This window comes from Saccostrea echinata, unplaced genomic scaffold (assembly GCF_033153115.1).
Source record: "Saccostrea echinata isolate AGI-Se365-2 ecotype Australia unplaced genomic scaffold, CSIRO_AGI_Sech_v1 ptg000005l, whole genome shotgun sequence".
Taxonomy (NCBI): Eukaryota; Metazoa; Mollusca; class Bivalvia; order Ostreida; family Ostreidae; genus Saccostrea; species Saccostrea echinata.
The window spans coordinates 15,593,555-15,612,953 of NW_026889754.1; the positions used below are offsets into that span (position 1 = coordinate 15,593,555).

Below are 19,399 nucleotides of genomic sequence, written 5' to 3' on the forward strand. Positions count from 1 at the left end.
TCATCATGCGACTATGCTTTACTCGCATTAGTTAATATTTTAATGAGCTGCGAAATATTCTCTTCTCACTCAATCACGGCCAGAATGGGAGAGGATCGTACATTTTGGCCGTGGTTTGAGACGATGGGACTACTCCTACGACTAAATTGTCATCAAAATTATTGTATGCGTTATAGAAACATAATACACCAATGCAGGGTGTACTCTTATTTCAAACATACTAAATGTTTGTGGGCTTGTATGGCAACAATACTCTGTAAATATTACATGGTTAAATCAAAATGTACATAGTGTCCTTGTCGATCAGTTTGAGCAATCACGATATAGTGACTTGTGTAATTCACAAAACGTCTTAATTATAGATCGTTTAAAATTCATTATCTTTTGAAAAACACTTGTTGCATTTACCTTCTAAAACTTTCTATGAAAAAAATATTGTTTTTAGAACTGTAAATGTTAAGCTTCCAGTTGAGACAGGACAATGGCGTAATATTGCACGAGAAAACAAAATTTGTCACTTGGGTTCATGCAGTAAAGAGATTGGAGATCAATTCAAATACTGATCCATACATAAAAAAATTCATCCTTCCCAAATATTATTGTGTTAGTGTAAGGTATACGGCATCCTACTAGCCACTGGATTGACTTGCCAGAGGTCCCGGGTTTCAAATACATTCTGAGGCGCATACATGTCTGTTACATTTGGCGCCCATGTTGGGACCCGGGTATTCTCTGACGGTTGAAAGTGAATGCCCCCAGAATTTCGCCCCACAGGCGCTGGCACTCCAAAACAGATGAGGAATCTCTATCTCTGGAGGGGGGGGGGGACAATTTGGTAGTGTAAGATACATGGCATCCTACTAGCTTGAGCTAGTGGGTTAACCATTTAGCTCGATGAGTAGAGCACTGGACTGACATGTCAGAGGTTTGGGGTTCAAATCCATTCGGAGGCAAAATATGTCTTTGTTACATCATTATTCTCTTACGTTTCAACAATTATTTAATAAACATGATTAAACTTACAAACTTTTGGGGATTTTAATTTGAGAGAGTTGGCTCTCTTGATTTATGACTCTTTCTCTTATTCTTTTCCTTTTCTCATGCATGTTTTATTGTAAATATTTCGTGTTTGTAAAATCCTCTCCACACTATAGAGAATAAATTATTGTCATTGTCGCTCACCTAGTCAATACAGAGGGTAAATGTTGACATGGGTTGCTTACTTCTCCTAGGCACTTGATCCCAACTTTTGGTGTTTCCAGGGGTCTGTGTTTTATACATTGTTCACTTTTTTATAATATAGATTTAAGAGATTGATTAATGATCGTTATCCTCAGATTTTTAATTATGGCTTAATTAGTAAAAAAGAATTCAAAATATAAAAAAAAAATTGCTGTCTCACTATAAACAAAGCTGCAAAACAGAGCGATGGTTGTTTTCAGTTTGTGTTCCTTTCATTATTTTTTGAAAAGTGGATTAATACAGGTATAATTTGAATGAATTATTTGTTGTCAAAGATAAAAATTCTACACGGAAACGTTTATCGATTAGAGTTATCTCTCTTGGCAGTTATTCCTGTAGAATCCAAAATAAAGAAAAACATTTCATAATTCATGTAATTATAGCATACATATGCAAATCTAAATTGAATATTGTTATTTTTATTTAAATTAAGGCAGTAAGAACAATTGTAAGAGGGAAAAACTGACAAAAGATATTCTGGATGTATATTGGATACTGGATCAAATTAAAATTGCATCTGAAATTCCTCATTTGAAATCTTAAGGTCATGCATCAGAAAACACAAAGGAACCTCAATTAAACAATTCAAGTTGGTCTAGTGGTAACTCCACTATCCCCGGAGGAAAAGGTCCCTGGTTCAATGTCTGAAAATCCAACCTTTTACATATGTATTTATTATTTTTTTTAACATATAAAATATTAAAATTTAAAAACACATATTCTCCTTCTTATAATAATATTTACTTTGACAATATTTCTTTTTATAAAAATGAATCGAGGGTCAATTTAATTCTCATGAACCGATTGTGATCAAGAAAATATGCATAATACAATATGTAAGTTGATTTCCGTTTAACAAATTTATTAGAACTCCATAAATATACTTAAAAAAAATCTCCAGGGGAATCCTGCAATTTTTAAAAGGGGGGGGGTAATGCCCCCCCCCCCAACACTCAGACATAGAATCACATACACAGGGAGAGAAAAAAAAATCCCATGTATATTCTCTTTCAAAGGCGCGGATCCAGGATTTGTTTTCGGGGGGGGGGGATTTCTACGTTAACAAATGTCAGAACTCGGATATTTTTGACAAACCATAAAAAAAAGAGAACAACTTGCCCAAACATGAAAAACATATTTCTTAGGAAGGGAATGAGGGTTAATTTAGACACTTTCCATTATAAATTTTCTTCAGATATATGGTCTCCTCTCCATTTTAAAGGGGTCAATGTTTCCTAGGGGAGGAAGGCAAGAACATTTTTCGTTATTTTTACATAGAAATTTAATTACTCTTAATCCCCCACCGTTCTCTCGATCCACGTATGACTTTCCTGCCTTTTTAAAGTTATTTCCATCAGAAGATGTTCCGAAAATGGTACGTATAGCCAAAGTGCTTCCGGTGATATTAAATTGAAACCTTCTTATTATATATATATATAGTCAATTTTGAATAGAACATTTTCTTTCATTCACTCATAAATGAGAATGCTTCGTGACAGCCTCATAAATTTGTAAGCTTCGGGGTGTAATGGCCAGAAGGGGGGAGGGGTTGAAGGTAAAAACGGATGAAAGCAAATAAGGGAGACTCTATCTAGCGAGTAGAATGGAAACGTACATGTATTAGACGCAAAAATATCTATTCCAGAAACATGTTCTCTCTCTCTCTCTCTCTCTCTCTCTCTCTCTCTCTCTCTCTCTCTCTCTCTGCAAAAATAAACTGATAAAGGGGAGTCCAACCCCCGGACCCCCCCCTCTGGATCCGCCAATGATCTGCGAGGTGGGGAGTCAGTGGATTGAGCGCCTTGTTAATCTCGCTTCACGTTCTTCCGAGAAAAGTCACTCAACCAACATAACAGAGGAATATTTGTTATGTTCTTGGGATACATTTCACACGGCAGAGTAGCTTTATACTCGTACAGTCAGGTTCTTAATGAAATGTGAAGATAGCGAATAATGACCATACTCATGAGAACAAATTAATGGGAGGAGAAGGAAAAATCGCTTTATCTACATATTGAATTTTGTGATTATGTATAGCGCCCCCCCCCCCCCCCTGCGAAAGAAAACATAATTTCCGCATATCACAGTAATTTGATCTGTGAACAAAAGATACCTCTATCCCTCTATCTCAAGATCAAATTTTGTTTGGGTGGGGTGGAGAGGGGTCATGGATATGACATTTTTCAGCCGAGTCTCGCTAAATTTTTAACCTTTAGCAAAATTTTTATTGAGGAAATATACCAGTCCCTTCATTTTTTCCATTATATAATTTATGTATTTTCTTTAACTAGAAATCTTCCTATATAAAGATAATCTCTGTATGTGATCCCCCCAAAAGATTTCTCTTTTTCATTTCTTTAGTGGAAGGGAAGTGTCCTTTGCGACATTTTATTTCCTAGATAAAATCTGCAAATATATTTCAATTATTTAATTGCAATTTCTCCAGTTCTCGGGCCTTTCCAACAAACAAAAAAAAAAGAGCTTGCCAGAAAGGCCCTAAAATTATCAACTAAAACCGACATTCACAATGATCGATATAACCTGCACTTGTTGCGGAACTCTTTTGTGTTAGGAGGAATGCCACGTAACTTTCGCCATTTTGGAAATCGACCGGTGTTGTCACAGGTAAACACATGTTACATTTGGACTGAATAAAGCAGAAAATTAACCCAGACAAGTGCTTGGACTTTAGAAAAAGCCATGGATCGCTTATATCTTGTCTGTTCTATGATTTTAATTCTCATATCCACTGTTTTCGGGACTGAATTGACATTTGAACTTCCTGATAGTGAGAAGCAGTGTTTCTTTGAGAAAATAGACAAAGGAGTACAATCTACAATAGAATTTCAGGTAAGATTTCCTCTTGCCATATGGCAGATCTCTAACGTTGAAATAATGATATTTATAACGGTGCATATGTGCTGAATTTAGAAACGGTGAAGCGTTAGTCCGATTTTCCTCTGTTCTGTCCATATTCATTTAACCTGGATCATAAGTATCATTTTAGTTGAAGCACTGTTAAACTCCCACTAGATGAAGCAGAAAATTAATACTGAATTGTGTTAGTTCTCTGTAAACAGATACAATGTCTTCATTAATAAATTTAAGAACTTGGTGAACATTTTTTTTGGGAAATCGATCATCAAACCATATGTTCAACTGTTGCAGTGCTGAAATTACGGTAAATTTTTTCTGAATAGTTATGAAATGAGATTGATTTGATAAGAAAGTGTCATTTATTGATAAGTGTAAAGATGTAAAGAAAAAAAAAACATAAGAATGAAATCAGTTGTCATCAAAAGTTCTGATATCCACTTGATAGCATCCTGCCATTGAACCTCTTGTTAAGGAATGGTATTAAGTTTATATGCTTAACAGCATGTCCATAATTTTCACAAAAAATGGAGAAAATTCAATATATATTGAAGTCATATCATTTTATTTATAGGTCATAACAGGCGGGCAGTATGACGTAGATATGGAACTGACGGCCCCTAATGGTCAGACCCTATACAAGGATGTCAAGAAACAGTACGACAGCTTCACATGGACCCCAGACCAGACCGGAATCTACAAATTCTGCTTCAGTAACGAATTCTCCACATTTTCCCACAAAGTTGTCTACTTTGACTTTCAGGTCGGAGAAGAGAAACCTCTATTTGACCAGGAGAATAAGCAGGCTACAGCAATGACTATGGTAGGTTTGAACTATTTATGGTATTCAGATTTGATCATTATTCTTCAATGTGGGATTGGTTTCTGGCTCCAGGGCCAATAAAAACATAGACGATCTCACTTTTTAGTCTCAGTCTCACTTTCTTAAAAGGAATTCAGGGCAAAAAAGTGAGACTGAGATCTAAATTAAGTGAGCTCAGCTCAGTTTTATGGCACCAGAACCTGGTTGCACATCACTGTAAAAGCAATACACACTTTAGATTTCTAAGGCATTTTGATTTTTAGAGAGTTTTATTAAGCATTAATATGGCAGCTTAGCATGTGAGTTATGTTTTAACTGAATCAAATGATTAAAAAATAACATATGACTAGAAATATTTATAGATTTCCTTTTTTAAGCATGATTTGGATTAACTTTTTTTTAAATATATAATTCTATATAAAACACATCACTACTTGTAGGACAGGACACTGGTGAGTTGTAATATTACCTTAGTAAGAGTGCAACGATAAACCGTTTGATGGTATATCGCGGTATATTTTTCCACGGTTCAATTCACGATACGCTAAACTGATATCGCAGTTCGGTTCGATCGGTCCAGAATTATCTGAATTGTCCGTTTTGTTTCCTTGTTTACAATTTCAAAATGGCTTCCGTGCAAAACATGATGTTGACGATAACGCCTTATCTATTATGTCGGCAGTTAAACTCATCTCCAGCATCTTACAAACCTCAGATTTAACACAGTGAAGGATTTTATCTCATTCCTAATGTGATTAAAAGCTATTATAATAGATGTTAATACAAATGATTAAAGCCCTTTAGATCTAAACTTATTCTATTGTAATACACAATATCTCATCACGCGTGTTTTCGTTGAAAATTCGCTGTCTCATTGACTAAAATGGTTACCGGTATGAGGAAAGGTCCCCATAGTTCCCTGTAAATCTTCGTCTTTGGTTTAGAATAGTCACAACTCAAAGATCTACCTATCCATCCAATTCAAGTTAACAAATTCATATTTTAAATATTATAAAGAAAATATGAACATTTGATATAAACCTGTCAAGTTAAGACTTCTTAACCTTGTCTTGTATTGTGATACGTATCGTATCGTGAACTGAATACCGTGATACGTATCATATCGTGAGGTTGGTGTATCATTGCACCCCTACTTTTTAGAGTATGTAGTTTATTAGGGCTGGGTAATAATACCGATACTTCGGTATATTGCGGTATGTTGACAAAAAATATGGTATTTCAATTTGTTTTTGTAATACCGATATACCAACAAAATGCTTGGACTCAGGAATTCTATCCTAAAATATAAAGAAAAATTGTCAGAAAGGTTTACGATCATGCCAAACATTTAGACAAAAGCTGTTGTATGGGTGTATTTACAGTTGCATAACTTTTATTCAATCTACAAGATATCTTTTATTGGTTATTTATCATAGTTATGTACATTGTACATGTAAAAGGAAGTTAATATAATAAGAAAAAACCATTTAAATTTTTGTTGAAAATATTGCAATACATATCGCAATACAGTCATGACGAGAGTTTATCTTGCTAAAGAAATACTGTTAAAAGATGCGAAAACTATGTTATATTAAACCCTTCATTGGTTAAAAATATTGTAATGTATCGCAATATGAAATCTCTAGCCAATACCCAGCCCTATAGTTTATCATGTTTATATTGTTCCTGTTTCATTAACACACTCTGGTCTGTAACTCTGTGTAAAGACAACCACCAGTCTCCTAGAAATGCTTACTGCCACCGAAGAATTGTAAAGGATATCAAATAATCCAGTATAATTTTTTTTTGGGGGGGGGGGTGAAAAAAAGCAAGTTTAATTTGCAATATTTTGAAATATATGGGATTGTGCTTCATTATACATGTTATATGATGGCATTTTAATGGGTGTCAAAATTTCATCTGTATACCTTTAAATTTAATACTACATGATACTTGAAATTTTGTCATATGTTGAGGAGAGCATTATGGGTAATGCATGTTTATGCCATATGCAGTGCATATGTGATGTTCAGATGTAAATCTATTTATAGTCTTGTATGTGAGGGAACACAACATTTTCAAATAGTTAGACTTGTTGAGTTCAAAAATATATACTCATAATTAGGACTATGGTTCAAAGTCTCATTTGGAGAAATAACTATATTGCTGTCCCCAACAATTTACTAAGCTACAGTTATTGGGTACAGTGCTTCACACAGTAAGAGTTCTGGTCTTCTTAAGGACATACGCAACATACCTTACCTACTGATAATTTTTCAAGATATTCTTAATTTAAGATCATAGTGCCATAAGATGTTCGTAGACATAAAATCAGCATGGCATTACCAGGGGTTTTGAAAAGATATCAGTTGATGAAAATTCTTGTATAATTTAAAGAAAAATATACAAAAATTACTTAACTTATATTCTAGATGTGTTGTTTATCCAGCCCTGTTTTAGAAGAAGTGTACAGCAGCATATATAGACATTAAAATGTAGCACACACTATCTTCAAAATTGAAGTATTGGAACTCTTCAACTCCAGGGAAAAAGACAATAAAGTTCAAACTACGTTGCGTATGTCCTTAACAGTATTAGGAAGCCATTGCTCATTAAGAAGGGCTTCCCAAATAACCAAAAACTGCGGTCCCAGTTGTTCAGTTCGATTTCTGTTCCATTTTTCCAGATTGGTTTGTATATTAGAAACTGTGATACATAAAGATCAAAACTAAAATATACTTCATCCAAGACAAAACACTTTTCACAAAATTATGGGATAATTATTGAAACGAGCAAGAGTAGTCATGTTGTTGCTAATAGTCGTCCAATTAGTCCTAAACACCACCACCAAGACATTAATATGTATAAGACTTGTTCTTAAAGGTGAATTTTATGAAGTTAATAAAGAACTTTCAAGTTTAATTCATAAAATTAAAATTTAGAATAGATGTAAATAACCAAACTGAAAAACCTGAAACTAAACTGAAAAATTTACTGAAGCGACCAGACCCAAAAATCTTGGAACCGTAACAGCCCAATCATTGAGAAAGGTTAGACAATGTGACAAAATTGGCCATTCAGTGTACATGTACTTTGATCTTGGAATAAAGTAACTAAGATTCTTGCAAAGTAAATGGATGGGAAACAGAGCATTCTTTTTAATGATTTGTTTTGCTTGTTTATCTGACAACATATATACTGTGTATATTTAATAAAGAAACAGAAATTGTGATTAACAATTAATTAAGTCTTAGACTAATCAGTTTTAATGCAGTAAAGTGTTTTGGTACATTCTTAATCTGCATCAGATATATCTGTTTAATTGTTTATATGCATTCTACTGTAGTGTGCAAGTCAATGAAGTCATGCTTAATAATTTGTTTATATGATATTCTCCCCGACCTCGATATTATTTGTATGCACTCTAACAAATATACCATATCACTGCCGTTGAGAAAATATATATCTCTACAACATGCTCATGCAATGTTGAGTCTTTTTAATCGTAATTAAATTTGTTGTCAGTTTAGAACATTAATTGTAGAAATAAAAATCATTTATTGATTCAATGTAAATTTTCCAATAAGCAGTACACTAAACACCATGCAATGCTTGCAGTTATCAAGTAAACTTAACATGGAGGAAGTTTTTTGATATGAAATTAACCATGTTAACTGCTTTCTATTAGGGTTGGGATGGTTGTGCAGGTAGTCTGCTGTGATATGATATTCAGTCAAACTTTGTTATCTCAAACGTGATGGGACCGAGAAATAACTTTAAGATATCTGAGTATTCAAGATATTGAGGGTTAATTTCTTAAAGAATAAGTAGATGGGATTTCCAATTCACTTCAACATATCCATGGTATTTGAGATATTTATTTAGTATTTGAGATATTAAAGTTCAATTGTAAATTATGATGTATACATTGGTTGTGAGAATTCATGGTTCTATCTAGTTGATTAAACAATAAATAAGAAAAATATTAATTGCTGATTGTTTCTGATTTCACTACAAATGTATGTTTAGAGTGCATAAAAATATCTTGGATCATGTGAATTTGAAAAATTTGTAAATCCCTAATGTACTTGACTTGTTCATAATTATTAACATAAATTATAAAATGATTGATACTGGACATTGTGTACATGTGTATCACTACACAGATGAGAACCTTGTATCATGAGGCATCGAATCTCGTGTTACCCTTGCATTCAATATACAGTCAAATCTATTTATCTCTTACCTGATGGGACTGAGAAAAAACTTCCAGATATCTGAGTATTTGAGATATTGAGGGTAAAATACCTAAAGAATAAATGGTTGGGACTTCCAAATCAGTTTAACATTCCCATTGAATTCGAGATATCAGTGTTTGAGATATCGAAGTTCAACTGTACATAAAATCCATGCATAAATTATTCTGAGGCATGACAACCTGTGTTATATAGAGTATGGTGTAGAATATTTTTTCAGTTCAATTGTTGATGATTGACTCTTAGTCAAACAGTTAATTAGAGTTTACATTCAGTTCGTATCTTTCACTATTGATCTTTGACCTTTTTGATCTTTGACCTTTTTGATTGCAGAGAACTGATTTCAAGTCTTCACATTTAATTCAGTCTTGTGTGTTTTGTGAAATAATTTTTCGTTTTGCTTGCTAATTATGCTAATCACTAATAACCAAAAAAGTTCTGTTTGCAGTTGTTACTTCATTATTTTAGACTAAATGATTTAAAATAATTTAAAACATGTAAAAGTCAATGAAGATAGAGAAGGCATCATATATTTAGATCACAGAACTCTTAAGGAGGGCTGACCCCTTTTCAGAGATACATGCAACTCTGACAAAGATAAATTCCTTTAAAAATTCTTTTTCAACAATGATTTGTCTAATTTTTCACTGTATTGTAAATTTATATTGACTGAATTTTATTTTAATACCCATCTGTTAGAAAATTGTCATTAATACAGAAAAGTTCCAATTAAGATAGAGCATAGGGTCATTCTTTTAAAGGCCGTTCACTGCAAACAGAATTTGTTTTCTTTTTCTAAGTTTTTAAGTTAGATCCTGATTTTTCTTCCTTTCACTGACTGCACTAACCATTGCTTGTGGAAACTAATTTAAAGCATATTCCTTTAATTTATTGGTAAATCTGCAGCAGCACTTTCCATTTTCACTTAATTGTTTATTTATGGAACTGATCAGCTATGAAAACCTTACACTCAAAATTTGCATGACTTAAATTTATTTTGGTATCTTTATGATATATATGTCCTAAATGGAAAAATAAAAATAATCATTCAGTCTGAGTTTTGATCTTGATATGAGAGGGTCATTGATCTGTATTTAGACCATTATGAAGTGAAATAGGGCCATTATAAAAAAAAATTTGGTTTGAAGTACTCTGACTCAATTTTTCAAGGGGGTAGGTAGGTAGTTTTTTTTAATAATAATAATTTTCTAACATTTTGATAATAAAAACCACAAACTTAGAAATTTTCATTATTGACTCTGACAGCTAAATATATTTAATATATCTTTCTAAATGCAGCAATTGAAAATGGTAGACCTCAACTTTAAAAATGATACACATAACTTGTATTTTCACTGGAAAAAAAATTGAATTAAAAGTACTGATAAAAAATGATTGGGTAGGGGCGATTTGGATGGGTATACCAGTGTACATGAAACAAAGCATTTTTTTTGTTGGCCTGTTAAATGGTCACTTTCAATGACGCTTTAGACTGCATGTTTTTATAGCTTTACATATTTTATCTTTCTAGATGTCCTGTGTATAAAACAATCATCAATAAATTTTTAAGTCTGTGATTTTTATGATGATGATTATAAATGAGTAGGAAAATTAAAAAAAAATGAAAAAAAAAAATGCCTGCCAACCTACCCACCTTGAAAAATATTGGTCAGAGTACATCAAACAAAATCTTTTTTATGATGGCCTTGTCAAGAAAGTTAAAAAAAAAAAAACATTTCAAAATATTTTGAAAATTCAAATTGAAAAAAAAATACCTTGGTTTGAATTGAAAGGAATGTTTAGACTAAAAAAATATTCATGTTTGAAGAATACATAATGATAAGTACTTTGTATGTGGTGCACATAAAAACTCAGATTTTGTGTTGTTTAGATGTGAATGTCCTTGCATGTAATGGGAAAGCGAGACACATTGTGGTATCAGGCTTTGTTTTTTACTTCAGATGGAAAACTCAGCGGTTAACATTCATGAAGACTTGAAGTCGGTTCTCGACTACCAAACTCACCATAAGTTACGGGAGGCGCAGGGTCGAGCCTTCGCGGAGGACCTGAATGACCGTGTGTTTTATTGGTCACTCGGACAATCTCTGATTATTCTTATGATAGGGATTGGACAGGTTCTAGTTCTTAGAAGCTTCTTCACAGAAAGACGAGGGTCAAAACCGTAGGATATACTCTTGGTCAATAGATAGGGAGTCTGTTTATATAAATTCCATGTATGAATTGTGTATGTCTGTGTGTTTGTCTGTGTATGGGAGAAAAATTGATGAGGAAAAGTGAGAGAGAGAGAGAGAGAGACAAACAGATCAAAATAAAATGATGAATGTTCAGTGCTCAGCCCAGTCAAATTGATACATACATGTATGTAGACTGTTATAAAAATATGTTGGATTTTAGTTCTTGATATCAGGGAAAGAGCAGCTAGAGAGTGGAGTTTAGTTCAGCATGTCAGAATGGAAAGAATTGTTTATAAGATCTCCAATTATTCATGTTCATTCATTTAGATATATGTGTATAGGTGAAAGAACTTGATAACTCTGTGATGATGCAATCATTGTGTTCATCTGAGATTTGAATTCAATTTAGAAGGATCACTGTGTATCACTTATTTTTTTCAACAAAATTTGAAAAAGAAATGAAATACATGTAGTTGAAAATGAATTTGTTTTCACTGATGTAATTTCAAATGCAAGGTACAAAAAAAAAAAAAAAGTATTGTTTGATGATGTCACATTTAATAAGTTGTACCTAAATGAGTAATCAATTGTATGCAAAGTTCATGTGCTGTCATTCCAATGAAATTTTTAATATCTGTATTCTGACAGTATTTCATTTTTGTTAGTTGATTTAAGTTGTAAAAGGAAGACAACTTGATTTATATCTGAAGGGTACAAGTTGGAGGTTTTATTCACAAATCATGTTGGATTCAATTCTTAAGGAGAGATATTGAAAAAAAGTCATTTATGCTAGGAATTTAGTATTTTTGACAGATGAACATTACCAAAGGGTAGGAAACTTGTTCATGTATTTTGTTGTGACAGTAAGCCGAGAATTTGGATATTTTTGTAAGTATACATGAGGAAAGATTGTATCTGGCATTAAACTTACCACATAAAATGTAAAATTCCCATGAGTCAATAACTACATTAAAATTCACCTGCAAAAAAAAACCCCAAAATGTTTTATACTACCTACATTTAAGACAATATTACAAGTATAACCCAAAATATGTACTTGTAGAATTAAAGTGGAACAGTTGCAAAACTTTGTACTTATGTAAAAAACACGAAAACATACTTGGATATAGAAATACATGCAAGCTTGGGGTTTGTAGTTCATATTAATACCTTGTTTGTTAGTTTTCATGAAAGCTTAAAATTTTCCAGGACAGTTGAAATTATTTTCTAAATTTTAATTGAAAAGATTTCTCCCAAGTTATGAAATTCCTATACTTTGGTACTAAGTTTTAAAATTCTTAGAACTCCATATTAAGGTATAATAATATCCCTTTGTGATGAGGAGATAACTCTGGAAGTTTCCTATTATAGAAATTTTATCTCATCCATTCAAGGTGCAACAAAATCTTGTTTTGTACTTTTTGGTGAGGAATGATGATTGCACTTGATGAAAAAAAAAAAGACCAGTGTGCTTGCTTACGTAAAGAACTGTGAACGATAGTATTGTTCTCCTGCTTACATACAAGTCAATTTTCAGAAGTTAACATATTTAAATGATTTTTCATATATATATATATATATAGATATTTATATGAATTTTCATGAAACATTACTTATTTGGGAAAACAAAAATAGATGGCTCTATTATGTTGGTAAAACTTTTGTTTTTCACTATAGAAATCAACGGAAAATATTTTTAAAACATCTCTCCCCCCCCCCCCCCCCCCCCCCCCCGAAACAAAAATTCCTTTTTATAGGTAATATGGATTGTCATTTCACAATTTCATACCAAAGCTTTTTGTGTTTCACGGGGGAAACATTATTATGTTTACAGACAAAAAACGGCAAAAATGCTCATTTTTTCACCAATTTGAAGGGGTTTACAACTTAAACGTTGTATTTTATCAGTTACATATGTTTAATTTATATGAATAAAACATAAGAAAAGACTTAAGGAACATTTATCTATATCCATTGGCAAGAATATTTTAAAATATGATTCTTTTAAGCTCGATTTCAATGGAAAACATTGTCTACCCCCTTATAAAAAGAGCTGGAATAAGAGTAATTTATTATTTACACTGGTATTAAAATTATTAATCAATTACCATTGAACTCTTCTTTGCATTAAACAAAGATTTTATGGCCAAATTGCCATTAGTATTGAGTTAAATGGGTGTAAAATGTAGGCGGGAATCGAGAGTTAGCGTGCGTAGTTCTTTGGCTGATTTTGAACATGAATGGCAGCAGTTTTTATCCAGTCTAACAATGAAATTCACAAAACTCTGTCAATGTGCTCATTAGCACACAAGAGTTAGATTGGATTTTTTGTTTTGTTTGTGTTTGTTTGTTTTTTGTTTTGTATCTTTTTTTTTTTTGTTTGTTTTATTGAATTCCAGTTTGCAGGAATGTGGGTGTTTTCAGGGAACTAAACTGTCCATAATCCAATTTGTACTTTTTCTCTTGGGAAATTTGTATAACACCTCCACCCTCATCTCTCTCTAAAATAAAAATCAGCCTAATGTACAGTCAGATTTTTATTTTTTTATTTTTTTATTTTTTTTTTTTTGGTTGTCATTTTGGAAAATTAAGAAATAAAAATTATCTGCTAAAATATGATTCTACTGAAAATGTGCTGTAGAAGACTTAATTTTTTTCTACTAATTTCTGTGAGTTTTTAGTACTGCTAACAAGAGGGAAATTAGATATATTTTATTTAAGATGCATTAATTCTCAGTAAAGCTTCCAATTTTGATCGTGAATTATTGTAGTTAGATCGTAGAGCCTAATTATAACTTATGAAAATATTTCTGTACATATTCATATCTTTTCATTTTTTGAGTGTGTTTTGCGTTGTTGCCTGTATTATTATGTCATCCGAATAAATCACATCTTTTATTAATATTTAATTCTCTTGTGTTATCTTAAGAAATGCAAAAAATTAAGGATAAATAACATAAACCTTTTATCCAAAATTACCAATATATATGTAATAGATTTATGTTCATGTAGATAACTTGAATAATATATATGAGTAAGTGTGAAAATGTGGCAAAATTTCGAAATGATGTTGTGTGAAAATTTTGTATAGATTTACATAGAAATTGGCACAAAGTTTCATATTTCAACAATGCAATTGTTTGTGTCATGTTTATTGAAATCAAACCATGCATCAAATTTGAACTCACCTGAGCTGAAAGCTTACGTGTGCTTTCCTCCGATCGTCTTTCTGATGGGTCGTCTGCCTGTGAACGTTTAACATTTTCTTAACCAGAACCACTGGGCCAATTTCTACCAAATTTGCTACAAAGCATCCTTTTTCAAAGGGGATTCAAATGAAGTGACAGGCCCTTTTGAAAGGGAATTTAATCAAGAGAAGGCAATAAAGGACAGGTGTCTTACCAAGAACTAGTATTCCAGAAAAGATGAAACTTACAGGAAAGCTTTCTTATGTAAAGTAGATTCAAGTTTGTCAAATCATGACCCCTGGGGCTAGGTTGGAGCCACAATAAGAGATTAAAACTTTACATGGGATATTAAGGGAAAACTAATCTTCTCCAAAAAAAGAAGGACATTGATTAGTCATATTAATATGCAAGCATCCTCAGGTAGTCTAATTCAAGTTTGTTCAAACCAATTCCTAGGTGGGAGGGTGAGTAGACAACAGGGGATAGAAGTTTTATATAGGAGTATATTGGAAAAAATCCTTTTTCTCAAGAAAAGAAGGCCTATGATTTGTTTTATTCTTATGCAAATGTCCTCAGGTAGTGTGATTACAGTTTATTCAACCATGGCCCCTTGTGGGAGGGCAGGGTATAAAAGTTTTACTGGGAGTATTTGGGTAAAAGTCTTGAGGAAATCCCCAGGTAGTGTCTTTTAAAGTTTCTTCAAACCACATTAACATGAGAAAATACAGGAATTAATCTAAAAATCTTCTCTGGGACAGCAGGACCACGATAAGGCATGTTATTATGCATGTATCCTCACATACAGCAGCTTTTAATTTGTTCAAATGAAGGGAAGGGCCATATTATTAGGTCAAAATTTTCATGGTTTAAAAAAAAGAAATCTTGAAATGTGAAGAACTACAGGAACAGAGTGAGCTTTGTGGCCCATCGGTCCCTTGTTAGGTCACCTGATTCACTCAGGTGACCTATTGCTATCCGTTTTCGTCCGTCGTCGTGCGACGTGCGTCAACATTTGAACATTTTTAGCTTCTTCTCTGAAACCGCTTAACCAAATTTCAACCAAATTTGGCATAAAGCATCTATGGGTGAAGCTTCACCTTTTAGTTCATTTTATACTCTATGGATCCTCTAAATTGTTGTATTATACTCAGGTGACCGTTAAGGCCCTTGGCCCCCTTGTTTTGTTTGTGTTATATATCCTTGAATTTGATTTTGAGTTGATCTTGGAATCTTCCTTGCGTTCTGAGAAAAACACCTTTTTTCTACAATAATTCTGAATATCGCAATGTTCGTTAGACATGTTAGACGTTTATCATTTTAGAAAAGGTCTTAGTCAAGTCATGCTAGGTAATCAAAGACATTCTGAAATGTAGTCTACCCAGAAACACTTATTTTTTACTGAATCTGCAAACATACACAGATTGACGGGCATGTGCATTATTTCCTGTAGTACATGTATTAAGAAAACTTTGGGGGTTAATAAAAAGATATCCAGGAATGGCAGGATTTTAAAAGTCATTTACGTGATACCTTTTGTTAACGTATCATTTTAATCTGTTAATTTAAAGTGCAGAGAAAGGATTTCTAATTTTTTTTTCCATATTCTGAGATAAATTTGGTCACTAAAATTTGCAAATTAGAGTAGCTTACGTTTTGTAGGACATTTGCACTAATTAACCTTAGAGATGGTTGGAAATTCCTAAACTAGCAGAAATTCATCGTAGACGCAAGTGCATTCAAAAATAGGGATTTCAAAATGAATCAAAATAGCTATGCAAAATTTGGAAATAAACGCAGAAAACCATCAAAAATAAATTTCCTGGAAAAATGAAGTGAATATTTGGGAATGAGGCTATCAAAATTACCAAAATTTATTTTTTCCCCCATTTTGTAGATGGAAACTGCCACAGAGGATATCCACAAATCCCTAAATGACGTCATAGATTCTCAGACTCACTTCAAACTCCGCGAGGCAACCGGAAGAATATTCGCAGAGGAGCTCCATTCTCGCGTGAGTTACTGGTCTATAGGCGAGACTTTGATTATTCTTCTCATCGGACTCGGACAAGTGTTTATCTTGAGAAGTTTCTTCACCGAGAAGAAAACGAGTGGCATGCCTATTCATTCGTAATATCTTGACTCCAAGACCATTTATTTATGTTCAAATAATATTGTGTTCAATGTTATAGGTAAAATGTTTGTTCAAGTCAGGTAACATTACTCATAGAAATATATATTATTTATGAAAAAATGTAATTTTTTTTTCAAACATGTCCCATTAGTTAAGATTCTTCGTAACTTCTTTCAACTATTACGTTATTCAGACATTTTTTTAACGATCGATTGAACAAATTTAAATTATTACATGTATACATAACGTAGAAATAGATCATTTAATGGGGGATTTCTGGGCCTGACACAACTTTTAGAATGCTGTTACAGATTGTTTCATAACTGACATGATATCACAAATCGCCATACTGAGTGATTTGCTGTATTTAATAAGGCATAAAGATAATCCTATGAACACTATGTCTTTTTAGACCAAAAAATACACCTTTTTGGAAAAAATCCGAATTTGTTCTGAAGTGTTGAAAAATCCGATCTTATATTAGTAATCGCTTGTTTGTGTTTTCTTTATTTATATAGGTCAGATGTTTATATAGGTCAGATGTTTATATAGGTCAGATAGGTCTTGATTTTATACCTTTCCTTCTCATGTTGAGATAAAATACATTTATAGTAATTAAGGAATGAATTTAATAGATAGTTTTCAGTAGGCCCAAATTAGCAAGAGTTATTTCCCGTTGGCCGCCATATTGGAGGTCAACATGCTCATATTCCTTCATTATTCTACCAATTTTGACTTTTTATACTGGTCATTGTGGGGTAGGAAGCATTGTTTTTTCTGAAAAATATATATTTGTTAAAGCCTCCTTTATTTCATAATTTTTATTCTATAAAGATTTTCCCCCAGCTATTTCTGCTACACCCTCTTAGATTTGGTAAAACAAAGAGGAAAAAAATACCAGGTTGACCACTAAGATGGCGGCCAAGGGAAATAACTCGGAGAAAAAATCTGTCATATGAAAACTATATATACATTTATAGTGTTTATCCGCCATTGTATTTTTCTAGGAAAACAGATATGCATATATTTCTATAAAACACTGAATCTAACCGCAGGCACTGTTTGTTAGAAAAAAACCTAAGCAGAATAAATTAATACACGAATTTCTTTTGGAACTTTTGTTTTCTTATTTTCATTGTAATACAAAATTAAATAATTGTTTATCAGTCTTGTTCATTGAGAATGCGTTTACTAGTTTTATAATATTTTCAAAATGTAGGTGTTTGTTTCGCTTAATATTAATATCGATGAGAGCTTTAAAATTTACGGTTTCATTTATATATGTATTTAAAAATGAAAAGGGTTCTTGGTTATATTTATATTTATTATTGAATCATGCTTGTATAGTTATTATTATTCTTTCTCAAAGTTCTGAATGAGGTTTGGAAGTGTACATTTTAGCCTTAAACATATTTTTAAGATTATTTTTTAATGTACATTTATAGGAGGTACTTCAATGGTTGTGACTGGACATCAATGAATACTAATTAATGTTCATGTGTCAATGTTACCTCCCCTTTTTTGTCTGCAGAGTGGATTTGTATTTTAAGATCATAAGATACCCTAAATCTGAAAATGGGGATTTCATCATACTTTCTTCTTTTTTGTCGGTTTTTGGTTCAAATTGATTTGTTTTATGGTAAAAAGTAAATTAAATTTATATTTAATAGATATAATAGAGGTATTGATATAATATTGGCATAGGAATGGGGAGAATGAAAGAAAAAATAGGGCTAGTTTGATAGGAAGATTTCTTGATAATTTGAGTTTCTGCAAAAATTAAGCCTGCACAAAATGCTTTACAAATTTCTATATAGCATAATTTCTCGAGTATCATATGTCCTTAAGTACAAATTGCGTATTTTGGTAGTGTTTGTAGGTATGAACAGTATTTAAGAAAGCTCTAAACACCAACAAAAAGTGCTTTTTGGACTTGGAGAAATATATATCATGTAAATGTGTTCATACTGAGACTATTTAATTCATTTTCAACATAGGGTACCTGCCTTATTTCTGAAGGAAAAATGTTCAAAGAAAATGGACTATACGTGAACCGAAATCACTGTTGTTTACTTACACTGGGAATATTAATGGAAATAATGAATTCAATTACTTATTCTTGGCCTAATATAATGCTATGAATATTTTAATCTATTACAAATGGTGTAATTAACTGTAAATAACCATTTTTTCTATCTCACTTTCAAGGGCAGATAACTCTAACCTCATAAAACTACCCTACAATTAGAACTCTTTAGTGTGCAGTGTTTAGAGCTTCCTTAAGCCATGATTTAACAAATGGAGATAACGCCGTACGACAGAACTGTATGTAAGTGTGTTCTAGTGTATTGTTCTTTTGAGATCAAATGAAGTGTTGCAATAAAAAATAAATTCAGAAAAAAACTGTGTTACCATCTTTTTAATTGGGGCAGAACGAAAGCCTGACGGAATATTGTCAGTCAACATACTAGTATAGAAGTTGGTTGCAAGGTTCGAAATTAAAACACGCCGAAATATGGCTGAAATATTGCCGAATTGGCGTTAAGCAAAATTAATCAATCAATCGAAATTAATACACTCACTGAATTTGACAACCACTTTCTGGCATACATACCAGCTTTTCTCCATAATGCTGATAACTGTGAACTTGAAATCGGTTAGTGACAAAAAAGCTCACTAAAACATTTAGT

The 19,399-nt window shown here is 32.4% G+C and overlaps 1 protein-coding gene across 2 annotated transcripts; it reads left to right on the forward strand.

Annotated features, from left to right (window-relative positions):
* Positions 1-3,802: 3,802 nt before the first annotated feature.
* On the forward strand, positions 3,803-19,112 carry LOC133179817 (transmembrane emp24 domain-containing protein 7-like). Of its 2 annotated transcripts, none has more exons than XM_061314492.1 (3): positions 3,803-4,092; positions 4,691-4,939; positions 16,473-19,112. In XM_061314492.1, the coding sequence occupies exons 1-3, from the start codon at positions 3,943-3,945 to the stop codon at positions 16,707-16,709; spliced, it is 636 nt and encodes a 211-aa protein (XP_061170476.1). In that variant the 5' UTR covers positions 3,803-3,942; the 3' UTR covers positions 16,710-19,112. The 2 variants fall into 2 exon arrangements, with proteins under 2 accessions (XP_061170476.1, XP_061170477.1); XM_061314493.1 differs by lacking the exon at positions 16,473-19,112 and adding an exon at positions 11,157-12,383.
* Positions 19,113-19,399: the final 287 nt, after the last annotated feature.